General features: G+C 42.8%; 1 protein-coding gene across 3 annotated transcripts in view; it reads right to left on the reverse strand.

Moving 5' to 3' along the window:
• Positions 1-17,013, reverse strand: part of ESYT2 (extended synaptotagmin 2) — a 99,691-nt gene that overhangs the window by 26,022 nt on the left and 56,656 nt on the right. For all 3 annotated transcript variants that reach the window (XM_073009561.1, XM_073009562.1, XM_073009563.1), the window contains exons 8-13: positions 11,277-11,397; positions 8,261-8,437; positions 6,550-6,632; positions 5,031-5,079; positions 3,592-3,681; positions 3,023-3,118 (exon numbers count right to left, since the gene is read on the reverse strand). In XM_073009561.1, the coding sequence (XP_072865662.1) occupies positions 3,023-3,118; positions 3,592-3,681; positions 5,031-5,079; positions 6,550-6,632; positions 8,261-8,437; positions 11,277-11,397 (616 nt within the window). The remainder of the gene's footprint in view (positions 1-3,022; positions 3,119-3,591; positions 3,682-5,030; positions 5,080-6,549; positions 6,633-8,260; positions 8,438-11,276; positions 11,398-17,013) is intronic.

The raw sequence follows: 17,013 nt of genomic DNA on the forward strand, positions 1-17,013 counted from the left end.
GGAAGTTCTTTATGTGTCTTAAAAAAAGTGAATCACAAACTTAATATAGTTTTCTCCTCCCTTAGGAGCTCTGGGTAAACCATGTGAGTGAAGGCAAATTTTTATTTAAAAAATAGGTGAATTTCTATCTTCACGTGACCATCCCCAAGCGACTGAGAGTTGATTACACAGCAGGGTTTTCAAAGAAGGCCCTAGTTCTGACTGTTGCGTGTTTGATCAGGAAGGGATAGCAGGCCGGGCATAGTGGCTCACACTTGTAATCCCAGCACTTTGAGAGGCCGAGGCGGGTAGATTGCCTGAGGTCAGGAGTTGGAGAATAGCCTGGCCAATATGGTGAAACCCCGTCTCTACTAAAAATACAAAAATTAGCCAGGCGTGGTGGTTCGTGCCTGTAATCCCAGCTACTTGGGAGTCTGAGGCAGGAGAATCACTTGAACCTGAGAGGTGGAGGTTGCAGTGAGCCAAGACCGCGCCATTGCACTCCAGCCTGGGCAAGAAGAGCAAAACTTCATCTCAAAAAAAAAAAAAAAAAAAAAAAGGAGGGGATAGTAGATTTTAAAACAGTTTTGTGAAAGTTTACAAAAAAATTTACATCTCACATTGAGACGAACCACAAGAAAATGAATTTTAATCATTATGGCTTCATTTCTTCCTCAGGAGAGGTTTTTTTTAATAAGCCAGCAGCGGCTGAGGAATGGAGGACCGCTTCTCTACTTGCCAGGGTTGTTCATCTCATGGTCAGATGTTCTCGCCAATGTTACAACGGTGTTACAGTTCACAAAACAAGCACAAAATAAATAAATACACAATGATTAAAATCATGCAAGAAAATAAAAGCATGCGACATCAGTCCACCGCCAGCCAACTGCGTTAGAAGTTCCAGTCCACATTCTGGCAGTTTCCAAACAGACAAAGGAAGAAAGAACCCCGGAGGACTCACAAATAGTGCTCTATAGACTGAGGCGGTATTTTCACAAAACACTAGTCCCGACGCTCGCCTCTCTTTTAAGTAGCCACACCCAAAGTTTCCCTCGTAGATGCTCTTAGGGCAGTGGAGCCAGGGGAGAAAGCAGAGAATGGTGGATTGTGGTCAATGAGAGCACCAGGAGCACCACAGACAGTGCAGAGGCAGAGGCAAAGAACCCCACAGCTCGCGGGACGCCCCTTAATCCAGTGCTGGGCACGCCGCGACTCTGCAAAGATCCTTTGCCTCTGACAGCCACAGCACATTCCATGCACCAAGTGCCCTTTTAACAGACGATCAATACATTCTCTTTGGGTTGTTTTGTTTTTGTTGTTGTTGTTTTTTTTTTTTTTTGCTTATGTGACATTATTCAAATTTCAATTTAATGTGACAAAACACACAGTTCTAAAGAGGCCTAATCCTTTATAGCCAATTCACTGATACTATTCTCTCTACCCTAACATAGAAACACTTCCATCAGGCATTACGGAAGCCTTTACAACAAACATTACCATGGCTAAAAGCAAACAATTCTACTGTATAAAAATTCTGTGGAAAGATTAAATATGTAATGAAATAACTTTTTCCAAATTAAAATTGTAACAGATAAAGTCACAGACTTTAGACTGGAAGACTGATCAAATACTAAGGTAAATACTTTAAGAGAAATATAAGAATTCTTTTAAGAAGTTAAAATCGGTCAAGAAAGCTTCATTGAAATAAACAGTGCAATTATATACAATTACATACAACAAAGAGTACAATCACATCACATCCTCCCAGGATGAAATATAAGTGATCAATCATATCTTAATTGTAGATCATTTTAAATAAAATGCACTGGTGCACAAATATTTACTTCATTTCTGTGTAAAGCTCAAGGAAATGCACAGTTCTCAGAACGTGGAAGGTGCTGGAGGAAGCCAAGGGTGTGCATCTCGTGAACTATGGAGTGTAGTCTGACCACGGCAAGGCAAGACTACAGGGGACTTGAAAGGCTGATAACTTAGGTCCAGGGTGTGTGCTGAGAAGGGAGTTAAACGTTTCTTTGCCTTCTTGTCTATCTCCCTGGTAAACACTGACAAAGGGAGACAAGACACAGGAAGACAATTTATGTACAAATGCACTCGGGGGATGAGTATTTACTGTAGAGAGGCATTATGCAATAAACAACTTGGGGAGGAAAGAAACTTCTGCACTGGGTGGCAACAGTCTTTCTTCCAACAAAAGTGGCTGTGGACATGATGAAATAAAGACTGAGTGCCTAGTCAACAAGTGTACGGGCACTCCAAAATCATCAAACAAGATGGTATGACTAAGGACCACACCACTATCTTCACTAGCAGGGTTGAAGGTAGGATGACGGGACAGCACACTGTGCCTCACAAGATTGAATTAGTAAGATCTTCCTTCTCCGTGGTTACAGTTATTACCTATAAAATGATATTTTACAGTTTTTCTCCACGAATGAACAATTCTGATACAAACAAAAGTATATGCTTCTAGGCACAGAGTGTCTTGTATCTGGCAGTAGGTCATTCCGAGACATGGCTTCCTTTTGTTCTGCAAGAAACATCCCAGGCACCCAGAGGCCGGCTCGCTCGTACAGCAGCACCGTTCTGCCACCTAATGTTTACCCCAGGGATTGCCAAGGCCCAGCAGCTCACGCACGGCCCTGCGACAGCCAGGATGAGTCTGGATTTTGTAATCAGAGCTGCTTCATTTTATTCCCATTCCAAATAGAGACAATTTCCATCCTAAGGCAACTAAGTTTTAATACTTAGTGATTTTCTAAGGAGTTATCTTCTCCTCCTAACCACTATTCATCTTCTTTTCCTATATACTGGATAAATCCAGCTAAATGTATAAAGAGAAATGTATGTACTCCCAGAGCAAACACTAACTTCTCCCTCTCCACTGCCGCTCTCCTGCACTTGGATGTGAAGTGAAAACACACGACGAGAACAGGTGGCACAGAGTGCTGCCAAAGCAGTAGTTACGAGCAAGAGCAGTTGCTGGGAAATAAGCACCCAAAGGTGTTACCACTGTGTTACCTACCGGCAGGTTCCTTGCTGAATCCAAGTACAAGATCAGCAATGCAGAAGAAAGACCGTCGTTGGCTTGGTCTTTGTCAGCTTTGATGTCTGTTAGCACCTAAAAGGATAGGAAAAAAGCCTTAGCAGCCATGTTTCCACAGGATTAGAGACCATTTCTATCTGATTGTATCATGTTGATTACGCTAAAAATAAGAAAGGTGAGAAAGCATCCAATCCATGTAATAGAGACAGAACTAAAACAATAAATACCTTTTAAATAACAAGACTATTATTCCATATATAAGTCAATTAAATGAAGCACTCTGGTGATTTCTGGCTCTAGAAATCCCTGCACTTTAACAAGCACAAAACTGAAGATCTGATAAAACAGGCATGAATGACCTATACATTTCATTTCTAAAATTCTATTATCTTTAATTTATCCGATGCTATTGTACTGACTTAATACACAATAATGAAAATTACTGCTATAACTGCTAAAAAAAATCAAGTAGCAACACAACTGAAAGAGACCGATCTCAGTTACGAGGAGTAGTTGGTTAGTTTTCAAGAGAACACACTCCACAGCACCTTATCCAGGTTTGATGCATTTGGCATTAACGTGAGCCACTCCAGTCTCAAATGTAGCTTCCCCTTGGGAACCTCGTCCAGAGTGAACCACTGAAGAGAAAAAATGTTTATGTTCAGCAACAGTTCTTCTGAATCAAAAATCCAAATTAAACCCAGTCTCTACAAATGTTCCATGCTGCTCACTAACCGTGAGGCATCCACAGTTCTCAGTAACGTGAAGGCTGAGCCTCACCATATCCAGCTCTACACTGTGGGTGCCAGTGACCGCACGTTTGGAGGCGATGACAGCAGCAGGGGTGAGCAGACCATTCTAAGTGCTTTACACGCACCAAGCCCTCGACCCCAACGGAAACCCTAAGCAAGTACTAGTATCATTCCTACTTTACACATAAGAATTCAAATGTTTTCCAGCACTATCTAGAGATAGTAAAGTCTGGTATGAATAGACTTCTTTTTTTGGAGATAGGGGTCTTGCTATGTTGCCCAGGCTGGGCTCAAGTGATCCTCTTGCCTCAGCCTCCCTCGCAGCTGGGACCACAGGCCTACACCTGTGTCTGTAGGCAAGCATGCTCCACCAATGGCATTTAATGGAATGTACAGGACAAGAGATAATACAACATTGATTCCAAATACTGAATTTCAGTATCAAACGATTTAATCTGTTTGTTCTAATTCATCACTCTATACTAATAAAATAGTATACACTTGTATCAGCTTAAAAGTCACAAAATAATTAATCAAAGATGCTCCTCAAACGCTAAGTGATAGACGCCATGAGCAGAACTATCCATCCAGTGCCTGGCACACTCAGGAAAACAAGATGTCATGGCCAATGAATGCTGAACACTCAAGGGAGGGAAACGTGTGATTATGAAAGCAGCAGAATTTAACATTTTTGTTTAATTTTTCTTCATTTATCTAAATCTTACCCATCTTTCAGAAGCCACCACAAATGTTTCCTTTTTGATTCTTTTTATTCTGATAGCAATAAAATGGTGGAAATCGAGTCTCCTTACCATGAATTCCCACTGTCTCTACAGGCATCTCTCACGAGAGACGCCTCACTGGCCGCACTGTGCCTTCTCCAACCACCCGAAAATCTCCATCACTAGGGGGCATCTCACACAGCTCTGCCCTTAATCCTGCAGGGAATCGCTTGTTTGTCTGCAATAACGTCAGTTTATGCTTCATATCCATAAGGATTCCCAGCATATGGTAGGTACTCAACACGCACCTGAATGGACTCTTAAATTTCTTTCTTTCATTTGGTATTTCTAAAAGGCCTAAATTCTTAGTATTTGTGACGTAAATGCCGTTCATGTCATACTAATTAGGATTCCTGCACTGTGTGATGAGAAGGGGTGGTTCGTGGCTGCTCCGGCACAGGGCAGGGACTCAGTCAACAACTGTCAATAAACCAACACTCCAGGGAAACTTACTTCATCTAAAAGGCGCTCCTTTTCAACTTCAATGAGATCAATCATAAGACTATAAAAATAACAATACGACAACTTTAGAACATAGAAACACATTTCTTCCTGAAACAACCTTAAGCATTTGTCTATGAACAAGCACTCCAGAAATGCAACAAAACGCTAATAATTTAACAAGGAACAGACTATTCTTCCACAAGCTTCCTCCAGCTCACCCCCAGTGTCAGGAGAGTAAGAGTGAGGTGGAGTTTCTGTGAGCTCAGAATATTGAGTTTGACCCAGCTGAGGTTAGAGCTGTAAAACAAAAACACAAACAACTCATCTTCCCTACAATATTATATGTATCAAAAAATGTTAAAAGCATCTCAACCTTCTTATTTTATACATCCTCTCGGTAGGGTTGTGTGTTACTGTGGATTCCTCACTTGCACAGTGAATGCTAACCTCACCTTCCCCCACCCTTGCTTCAGGCTCTAGACTCACATTGCATCGAGCCCGATGGACGCCCTTGCATCGAGTCTGATGGACGCCCTCACTCGGTGCGTCCGAGAGGAGGTCCATTCCAGTTCCCCTAAACCTCCTGTACTTCCAAGATTGGCACCACCCCCAGATGCCAGATACAACTAGATGGCATGATTATACTCCCACTTCTTCTTGTAGCCTCTTCTGCCCCCTACAATCTATGTCTACACTGCCTTCTCTCGTCCTGGTCTATGACACACTCTCCTATATGGTCTGCCAGTTTCTAAGCTCAGCCCTCGACAATCCAATCCACACAGCGATTTTCCTAGAATGAGCACCTGATCTATCCCTGTCCAGCTTAAAATCTCTCAATTGTTCCTAGTTGTCCTAGGAAGTCTTATGAACTCTGAAGTCAGGCCATGCAAGGCCATTCTTCATGAGGTATGAACATCTCCAATGTATTCTATCCTACATCTTTTTTGCCACAATTAATTCAGTCAAATAATAACTTAATTAGTTAAATTAGAAACACAATTGATATTAACAAATGGTGGTCAAACCACCAATTTAAAAGTTTATTTTTAAAGCTATACTAGTTGTTCAATTGAAGTGAACAAATCAATTTATTTTCCCAATGTGAATTACTATATCCTGAAAAAATCAATCCAGCAACTCAAAAACTTAAAAAACCCATTTCTGCAATCTGGAATAGAACTCTCCACTAGAACTCAGCACGGGGGAGGTTCTGCATGTAGCTATTAAGCCTTGTAAAGAAAGTGCCCCTCAGAAAGAGCTTTTAATTTATTTAACTTTAATTAACTTAAGGCTAGTGGCTGCTGTAATGGACAGCACAGATCTAGAAGATTCACTTCTCTTAAATGTGAAACTTTTAGGGATCAAAATGTTTTAAGAAATCCAAGGTGAAACAATTGTTATATCTAAGAACCATTTAATGAATATATAACAAGCATACAAATGTATTTTAAAACATATTTTTGATTATTTAAAAAAAAAAAAACTGACCCCATGCCCTCCTCCAATAACCACAAAGGGTTTTAATTACCTTCCTAAAAAGTCATCCTTGTCTGGGTCTTCATCAAAGAGCTCAATCTCTAATTCTTGTCCAGGATGTTCATACACTAAAGCCTAAAACATCAATGGTGAGTAGTTAAGCGCATTTTTACTAATAGAGTCATACACTGAGTATGATGACTGATGACTGTGGTAAATATGACCATGTACTTTTTCTCTCGTGGTAAATCCTTATTTATTTATTTATTTATTTATTTTTGGAGATGGAGTCTTGCTCTGTCGCCCAGGCTGGAGTGCAATGGCACAATCTTGGCTCACTGCAACCTCTGCCTCCTGGGTTCAAGCGATTCTCCTGCCTCAGCCTCCCGAGCAGCTGGGATTACAGCACGTGCCACCACATCCAGCTTATTTTTTACTCTTAGCAGAGACAGGGTTTCACCATGTTGGCCAGGCTGGTTTCGAACTCTTGACCTTAAATGATCCACCCACCTTGGCCTCCCAAAGTGTTGGGATTACCAGTGTGAGCCACCGCACCCAGTCAGTAAATTCTTTTTAGAACACTTAATTTTTTATTGTCGAGTCACCCACACCTCTTGATGACGAGAGGTCACTGAAACACCTGCCACACAGTAACAGTCTACCGCGCTTGTTTCTAGGGATCCCGGACCGTGTCTACTGCGCTTGTTTCTAGGGATCCCGGACCGTGTCTACCGCGCTTGTTTCTAGGGATCCCGGACTGCGTCTACCGCGCTTGTTTCTAGGGATCCCGGACTGCGTCTCGGTAAGTCAAGTTCAATCACTCCAAAACAAGGTCATGGTATGCCACCCACAAGCTTGCTGCAAGGTAGGAGACAGACCAAAGATTCAGGACACATCGCTCTAGTCCTGAAGTGGCTCCACTCAGATGCTATCTTGGAATAACCACAAGTTATCTGCTTAGCACCACTCAGGGTAAGAAACTGGCAAGAGACCAGACTGACAGAGGAGTCGGGGAGAGGAAACCGGTGGAGTATAAACCGTATGACTGTCCTGAAAGGCAATTCTACAGATATGTCAGTCCTTTAAAAACTGGTGGAGTATAAATCACGTGACTCTCCCGAAGGGTAATTCTACAGAGATATTTCAGTCCTTTAAAAATGCGTAACTCTTGATCCAGCAATTTCACTTTAAAGAGCTTTTATTTTATCTGGGGAAAACTTGGCTGAGTGAAGAAAGAGACACTCACATTCTACTTGTACAGCACTGTTTGTAACGCCGACCTGAATGCCCTAGGCCTCTCTGGGTAAACAGATGAAGGTGACTATTTAATGGAATGGTTATTAAAAATCATGTAGATCTCTATTCATTGACATGTGAAGATGTCCTTGACATCTTTTTAAAAAAACTTGCAAGGAGGTCTATAACTAACCACATTTTTGTGTTTACTGCATTAATAACTGCACATAACATTTTATACTTAGAAAGACAAGCTACTCACGTTATGAAAAATATTTTGCTGATCATTTAGTATGATAGCATCACATAATTAAGGTTTAAAACATTACTTGTTGGCATGACAAGAATGTTGTGTAGTAGGGAGAGAACATATGACACTTTTTAAATGTGGGAAATTAAACAAGGAACGTTGAAATGATGGCCTGAATTAGCCACAGTCCCACATGACCATGCTGGAATGAGAGCTTGGCCACTCCACTCAGGGCTCAGCCCACCGCCCCAGCGACACAGCAGACACGACACCCTACCTCATAGACTTCATTCCACTTTGGACTGAGGTTCTCCTTGATGACTTTGCTTTGGAAGATTTGGTTGCCAACTCTAATGATTCCATAGGGGTCTGACTTTCCCTTGACAAGTCCCTTAAGGTAAGTATCTTTCCCCTGAAGGTCCTGAGCTTCAATAAAATGTATCCTTAGAACACCCTGAAAAGAAGAACAAACTGAAGTTTAGACCGTTGGCTGGCTCGTTTAACTGGCGTGGAAGATAGCTACGTGTCTGGCTCTGTCTCAAGAACTGGGCGTGCAGAGGGAACAAAGACCCTCCTCTGGTGCCGATTACGTCCCAGCAGCAGGGAAACGCGGTAAGCGTGTACAGGAGAAGCAGGTGCTGAGAAAAACAAGAGCAGGACAAGGCAGCACTGCCCAGGTGGGGCTGGCTCAGAGAACAGAGGGGCTTCTGGAGTGATGACCCCTCCACAGAGACACGAGGACGGGCAGCCCCACGCGGCGCTCCTGGCAGAGGGATGCCGAGTGCAGAGGACCCAGCAGAGCACTGTGCTTATCTCAAGGAGGCTGGTGACACAGGCCACCAAGCTGTACTAGATCCTGGTGCTACAGTGAGTAATAACACGAGAGGTTGTATCAGACCTGTCACTAAGCATTAGACATGCAGTAACTATGCTGTTCCATTTTTAGAATAATCCTATGAAATAGTGTCATTAAACTTATTTTAGAGAGAAGAAAACTGCAACTTTGAAATATGTATTATTCATAGACTTCAAACATACTCTTGGCCAGATGCGGTGGCTCACGCCTGTAATCCCAACACTTTGGAAGACTGAGGTGGGCAGATCACTTGAGGCCAAGAGTTCAAGAACAACCTGGCCAACGTGGCAAAACCCCATCTCTACTAAAAATACAAAAAAATTTAGCCAGGCATCGTGGCACATGTCTGTAGTCCCAGTTACTAAGGAGGATGGGCTGTAAGAATCACTTGAACCCAGGAGGCAGAGCTTGCAGTGAGCTGAAATGGCGCCACTGCACTCCAGCCTGAGCGACAGAGCAAGACCCTGTCTCAAAACAAACAAACAAACAAACATAGTCCTTTCCCTAAAATACTGTTTTATTGATAAAAGAATAAAAAATTCCCTCTTATTTCTTCCAAGGCAAAGAAAGATGCTCAAGTCACCTTTGGGTAGGAAGCATTCTGCCCCCACAGATCCTTTTATAAAATTACAGAGTGATGGCCGGGCGCGGGGCACGGGGACTCACGCCTGTAAGACCAGCACTTTGGGAGGCCAAGGCGGGTGGATCATGAGGTCAGGAGATCGAGACCATCCTGGCGAGCACAGTGAAACCCCGTCTCTACTAAAAAACAAAAATTAGCCAGGCGTGGTGGTGGGCGCCTGTAGTCCCTGCTACTTGGGAGGCTGAGGTGGCAGAATGGTGTGAACCCAGGAGGCAGAGCTTGCAGTGAGCCGAGACTGCACCACTGAACTCCAGTCTGGGTGATAGAGCGAGACTCTGTCTCAAAAAAAAAAATAAATAAATAAATAAATAATTAAATTACAGAGTGATATTCCTCATTCAATCAGCACAGGAATACATGTCCCTCCACAGAGGAACACACTTCAAAAACTCGAAGCAGCTCTTGTTTATATTTTCATACGTCTAAAGTTGGGATAATCTGGCCACATCTACTGAGGGCACTGGCTGTTAAGCCCCTGTAGCTAAGGGCAGCCAGATCCAGGCACGCTCAGGTGCTCACCTGTACTCAGAGCATGAGAGACTTACGTGCAGAGGAGCACGAGGATTTCTACATGTAAAGGGATTCCTGCATTTCCAGAGGTGAGAGTCAGAAGTTAAGGAAAAAAGACATTCTTTTCTAATATACAGCATCACATTAAAGCTGTTGAATGCCAATGATATAACCAATTTGAGCACCAAATTAACTGGCATATTGTTACTTTTAAAAAATATAAGGATGCCTCTGCGTGTCTGTTAACTTGTGCACCGTTATTTAGATCTAATTAAACCAGAAAAAGTAAAAAGGCATCAGGAGAAAGTGATCTGCTTCTACTTCAGCGAACAAAAATAAAAACAATATACCCACTGAAACAGGACCAACTTACCACGTTCTGTTTCAGTAAAAATAAATAACGTGGTGTGCACTGCTTACTATAGACACCACCACGATGGTAATGCTCACTTGGCTTCTGGAGTCCAGAGTCCAGGTAGACTAAACAGATACGGGATCCAACACCTGAGTGACTGAAAAGCTCTCCTTAGCCCATGAGAGATCCTTCACTCCACCCACCCCTTCCACAGTCAGCAGAAGGAATCTCATGTTCTTAACTACCTTGTAGTTATTTATTTCGTTTGCTCAAATGAAGGTGACATCAGTATCTGCAACCAGCTCTGTGTGCCAGGTGCTGTCTCATTTTACAGACGATGAAACTGTGGCCCAGCCACGCCAAGTAATGTGCCCACAAAAGCAAAGCTACAGCTAAACTCAGGAGCTGCGACAAAAATCTAGTTCTGTTCTTTCCACTTTATCCAGGTCAGCTGTTATATAAGTGCCGCTTCTACCAGGCTACTCATTAAATGGCTTCAGAGGCAACGGAATTCTAACAGCTGAGAGAAAATATACGAATTATTACACGAAGCTCTCATCATGACTGCCAGGAACACTGGTGCCTGTTGCTGAGGGCGGTCCATTTTAATAAAAACAAACGCAGTATGTGCGTCTGAGGTAACTAAGATGTCTGTGCCATGCACCGCTGCAGATTTAAATCCCTACCGGCCCCTGGGAGGAATACAGCTCTGGGGGGAGAACCATCCTGCTGTCTCTGTGACGAGCTTTAGGGTCAGCGCCCATCAGTCAAATCTCTTAAGGAGAGTGGCGGACGGGCAACAGTCAAGGCATCAAGACGCATGCGGCAAGCTGGCCGCTGGGGAGACCAAGAGTCACAGCACCCAGTGCCACACCCACAGGCAGCCCAGATCTATCTTTAAATGTGAGTGGATGCCAGGACACGCTTACCTTTGGTACAGGAAACCGCAGCTGAGCTATTTGAACTTCACTGACAAGTGGAACGGTGATTCGATTGGGAAGCACCAGATAATTTGATATCATATCCGAAATGATAGTATCTGATAAACCACTGTTCGTTGGGAGACAAAAAGAGCAAAAGGACTATCAGACATGCGAACACTCCTCTCAACACCGACAGCAGACTTACCACAAATATGATGTAATGTCCCATTTATTTACAGAGTAGGAGTTATCTCATTTCTCCCGTGCAGTATTTACAACCCTCATTTCAATACTTTAGCTGTGATACTACTATGGAGACGATGATACAGAATTTATTTGTAGAGCACAAGGTAAAATTCTAGTTATTGCACAAGTAATTGTGGTTTTTGCAAATAAAATGGCAAAAACCACAAATACTTTTGCACCAACCTAATACACTTCATAATTTCCTAAACAACACTTAATGTATTCCTACTTCATCGCAGATTGTATACTTATTTACTAAAATACACTTCATTGACTTTTTTAACATAAAATATTTCAAACATACATATAAGTACAGAGAATAACATTCATTGGCCCATTCCTGTTTATACACACATCCCATTTCTCCATTGTTGTATACTCGCCCCCACTGAAGGAGAACTTACTTTGTTCTCTCTTACCCATTATCCAACACTTTGAGTATTGAACACATTAATAATTTTGAAATACTATACATCACTGCACAGCAAACTAAGTAAAGTGAATACAATTGCTTAGGCTAACGGAAAAAATATACTAGCTTTTTTTTTGAAACAGAGTTTTGCTCTTGTTGCCCAGGCTGGAGTACAATGGCATGATCTCAGCTCACTGAAACCTCCAACTCCCGGGTTTAAGCAATTCTTCTGCCTCAGCCTCCCAAATAGCTGGGATTACAGCCACGTGCCACCATGACTGGCCAATTTTGTATTTTTAGTAGAGACAGGGTTCACCATGTTGGCCAGGCTGGTCTCGAACTCTTGACTTCAGGTGATCCGCCCGCGTTGGCCTCCCAAAGTGCTGGGATTACAGGCGTGAGCCACCATGCCTGGTCAAAGATGTACTTTTAATATATCTTTTTTGGCCAGGCATGGTGCCTCATGCCTGTAATCCCAACACTTTGGGGAGGCCAAGGTGGGAGGATCACTTGAGCCCAGGAGCTGGAGACTAGCCTGGGCAACACAGAGCGAGACCCCCTCATCTCTACTTAAACAAACAAACAAACATATATATGTCCTATTCTTTAGGGTAAACGTGAGAATTAAATAATGCGTACGTGGCAGCACTTTTAAAAACATTTATAAACTAAGTTTCATTGCTGTATAACACCTTTATCTGAACTGTGAAGTTGCAAAAGTACTTTGCTTCTTGCCAGTAATGTTTTAGATGCTAAAATTATTAACATAAATAATTACAAACAAAAATATCCACTGAGGCAGTGATAATCATGAACATTCAACAAATAATGTCCAAGCACCCACTGCAAGACAGTGTCCACATGTGATGACCCAGCACCTCAAGGACTTTTCAGTTTAATATGGAAAAAAAACTTGAAAAGCCCCCCAAAAGAAAAACCGTATGTAACACTACTCTACTTATGGACAGCTCAGTTATTCAGACAGTTAATACTCCCACAGAGATTCGGAGGGCTTCAGCCAGCAGACAATGGCTGTGTGTTCACCACGCAGGGGCAGGACCCACCCACCTTTCTCCCACACAGACTCCCAGCCTCGGAGGCCACAGCAGCTGACAGAGCTCCCTGGGGGGGCCCCCTCGCTGTGCCTCCTCACCTCACTACGCCCCGCACGCCCCCGAACTGTCAGGGTGTGGATGCTGCTCCCTTAGGTCTTCACAGAAGCATCTCCTGCAGTGGTTACTTTCTTGGGAGTCACTATTTCCCTGTGTGTCCTTTGGAACCACGACTGCTCATCACCTGTATTTTGTTTCCACCATAATCTTCGCCCTTCTCACACCTTCAACACTCAGCTCAGAGCTGCTTATCAAAACACAGCAGATGTTTAACAGGGACAGCCCAAAGTCACGGTGCAGTGAAGGAACTCAGGCGTTGTTCTTACACTACAGCCCTGGGGTTTCTTTTTGTAATCAATCAATACAGCATGTGAATTCAGGCTTTGTTCTTACACTACAGCCCTGGGGTTTCTTTCCGTAATCAATCAATACAGCATGTGAATTCAGGCGTTGTTCTTACACTACAGCCCTGGGGTTTCTTTCCGTAATCAATCAATACAGCATGTGGATGCTCATTTTATAAAGACTGCTACAAGATTTCATTATGTTAAGTTCATATTTATTTATTTTTTAAATTTCTTTCTTTTTTGAGACAGAGTCTCACTCTGTTGCCCAGGCTGGAGTGCAATGGCGTGATCTTGGCTCATTGCAACCTCCACCTCCCGAGTAGCTGGGATTACAGGCGTGTGCCCATGCTCAGCTGATTTTTGTATTTTTAGTAGAGATAGGACTTCACCATGTTGGCTAGGCTGGTTTCAAACTCCTGACCTCAGGCGATCGACCTGCCTCAGCCTCCCAAAGTGCTGGGATTACAGGTGTGAGTCACTGCATTTGGCCTCATAGTTATTTAATATTCACTTTTATAACCTAAGAGTTGCTATAGCTGTGATTTATTTGATAGACTCAGTGAGAACTAGTAGCCCCAATTTTACATACATACCTATTAAATTTCAGTACATAACATTTATGTAAACATAATTGTATTATATAAAATCTACATGATTGTGTATAAATTATGTATACCTATATATATAAACTCAGAAGAGATATTTTTACATCTCCCTTTTATACAGCAGCCTATTTTTTGAACGGTGTATGTGTATTTATCTGTTATATAAGGATATATTTTTAATGACATAATTCTATATATATGAGTATATTTTTGTATTACATATATAAAATTTGCATAAAAGACAAGAGAAGCTGGGTGCAGTGGTTCATTGTATTACATATATAAAATCTACAAAGACGACGAGAGAAGCGGGAGCAGTGGTTCAAGTCTATAGTTCAGCTACTTGGGAGGTTGAGGCAGGAAGAGCCCTTGAGCCCAGGGGGTTGAGGCCAGTCTGAGAAACATAGTGAGATCTCTCTCTAAAAAAAAGAAAAATAAAAATAAAATTGCTAGAAATGACTACTGTATAAAAAGAGTCTACATATAAATTATTAAACAGAATGGAGCTATACATGTATGTATCTCTGTATTTACGTGTGTATGTGTGAATGACTTTTAAATAAAATGAATCAGGGATCAACTTCCCCAAACTGCAGGCTTGCTGAGGCAGAAGACATCCTTCGACTTTGCCCTTTCAGGTTGCCAGTATTAATACAACGCTATTTACAGAGTAGATGCTCAATAATGCTGTTTTATTTCAGTACTCCTGTGATACTGAAGGGAGGCAAAATCAAATACTTTTTTCTACACTGATGTGTGTGAACGTTTGTTCCATTTGGCTAAATAGTATCTACTCCCCCCACTTCTACTGAAAGTTTCTGCTTTGGGGGATACCCCCATTCACTGGAGTTTTTTCACACAAGTTATCCATTTCTTTGCCTTCTGTAGGAATGTCCTGGAGATCGAAACCTGACCATCGGAGTTGCAGGAATCTGTCCAAGGGTGGTCCTTGCACACACAAGTCAGGCCAGGACCTAGGGGGAAAGGCGACTAAATCCGCACACTAAAGGCTTATAGCTGCAGGCACACCAAGAGCCTGCCTGAAAACCAGCCCACGAGGGACATGCCCACTCTACATGGGTCAGGAACTGGAGAGAGAGCCCTTACGGTGCCAACATGACTCCATCTGAAACCCCTCAGAGGACACGTCAGCACTCCAGCTGCTGAGCAGGAAACAAGCACAGGCGTGTCCCATGCACGAGCAGCTGCGACCGGCTCAGAGCAGGCAGTGGGCACCCATTGTTGGAAGAGTGAATAAACTGCTTTTTGAAAATATTATTTACTGGCCAGGCGTGGTGGCTCATGCCTGTAATCCCAGCACTTTGAGAGGCCGAGGCGGGCGGATCACCTGAGGTCAGGAGTTCAAGACCAGCCTCACCAACATGGCGAAACCCCATTTCTACTAAAAAAATACAAAAATTAGCTGGGTGTGGCAGCATGCGCCTGTAATCCCAGCTATTTGGGAGGCTGAGGCAGGGAGAATTGCTTGAACCCAGGAGGCGGAGGGTGCAGTGAGCTGAGATAGCATCACTGCACTCCAGCCTGGGCAACAGAGATTCCATCTCAAAAAAAAAAAAAAAAAAAAGGAAAGAAAAGAAACTTACTTATTTACCTACTTAAGACCACTTGAGTCAGGTTTGCTTCCAACCAGAATCTTAATGAACTCTTTAACCAATCTTTTAAAGTTGTGCTTTCTTTCCGCAGATCTTTTAAAGATCACAGCATTTTTCTGTATCCAGTAAACTACAGCACCTAAAAAGGACTTTTATTATGACTGTGCTTCAGATATTAATTAAAGTCCTAATTTTTCCCTAATAATGAAACAAAACTCTTTAGAAAGGCCATTTCAGAGGCATAAACAAATATACGGGAATAAAAAATAGTCTGAAACCAAGTTTCATAATTTTCTAAACTATTTTAGGAAAAACAAATCACACTAGAAAATATCCACTAGAAACATATAAGTTTAACCCAAAGGTGATGTGTTTTAACTTTCAAAAAAAACGGTAAAACCAGCAAAAGCATTTAGAGGCTGTAATTTTGAAACTTCCTATTTGGAGGTGACCAACAGGTCTGCCATCCACGGCCCCATGCACTGTTTCAGGTAACAGAAGCATGGTAACTAGAATGACTCCTTGTCTCTGGGCAGGGATGCACTCTCCAGGGCCTCAGATGCTTGTTACAGAACATTTTTCTCCTGTTTTAGACACTAGATCGCTGTGTAATAATGAAAGGACTCCCAGTGAAATGATATGGAACTTCAAGTTCCTCACCTCTCACACTGAAGAGTACTGGCAAAGTCCACACTGTCCCCAACCACTTTCAAAAAGGAATGGAATAGGCCGGGTGCGGTGGCTCAAGCCTGTAATCCCAGCACTTTGGGAGGCCGAGACGGGTGGATCACGAGGTCAGGAGATCGAGACCATCCTGGCTAACACGGTGAAACCCCGTCTCTACTAAAAAAATACAAAAAACTAGCCGGGTGAGGTGGCGGGTGCCTGTAGTCCCAGCTACTCGGGAGGCTGAGGCAGGAGAACGGCGTAAACCCGGGAGGCGGAGCTTGCAGTGAGCTGAGATCTGGCCACTGCACTCCAGTCTGGGACACAGAGCGAGACTCCGTCTCAAAAAAAAAAAAAAAAAAAGGAATGGAATAAAGGTTTTTTTTTTTTAAAAAAAAAAAAAAAAAGCGGAAAGGGTGGGGTAGCCATAGGCTGGAGAGACCCTGGAAGGCATTTCCTTTTAAAGTTTCCTTTATTGTTTCTGAGAAGATATATAAAAAAAAAAAAAAAATTGGCAAACTGGTTTACAAAATATTAAAAAGCCTCTACTTTTCTAAAATGCCAAGGCCAGGAAGACACCTTGTGGTGAACAAAAGCAAATGAAGACTGAGTGCTCAGCTGGCACTCCAGAGCCCTCCTGCCCTGGCCCATCACTTCCCAGCAGCTCCCTGTGGGCAGAAGGAAGCCCCTGTGCCTCTGCTTGTTTCCACGACGGCCTGTGGAGAAGGCACCCATTCACCTG

Source organism: Chlorocebus sabaeus, chromosome 21 (assembly GCF_047675955.1).
Source record: "Chlorocebus sabaeus isolate Y175 chromosome 21, mChlSab1.0.hap1, whole genome shotgun sequence".
Lineage (NCBI taxonomy): Eukaryota > Metazoa > Chordata > Mammalia > Primates > Cercopithecidae > Chlorocebus > Chlorocebus sabaeus.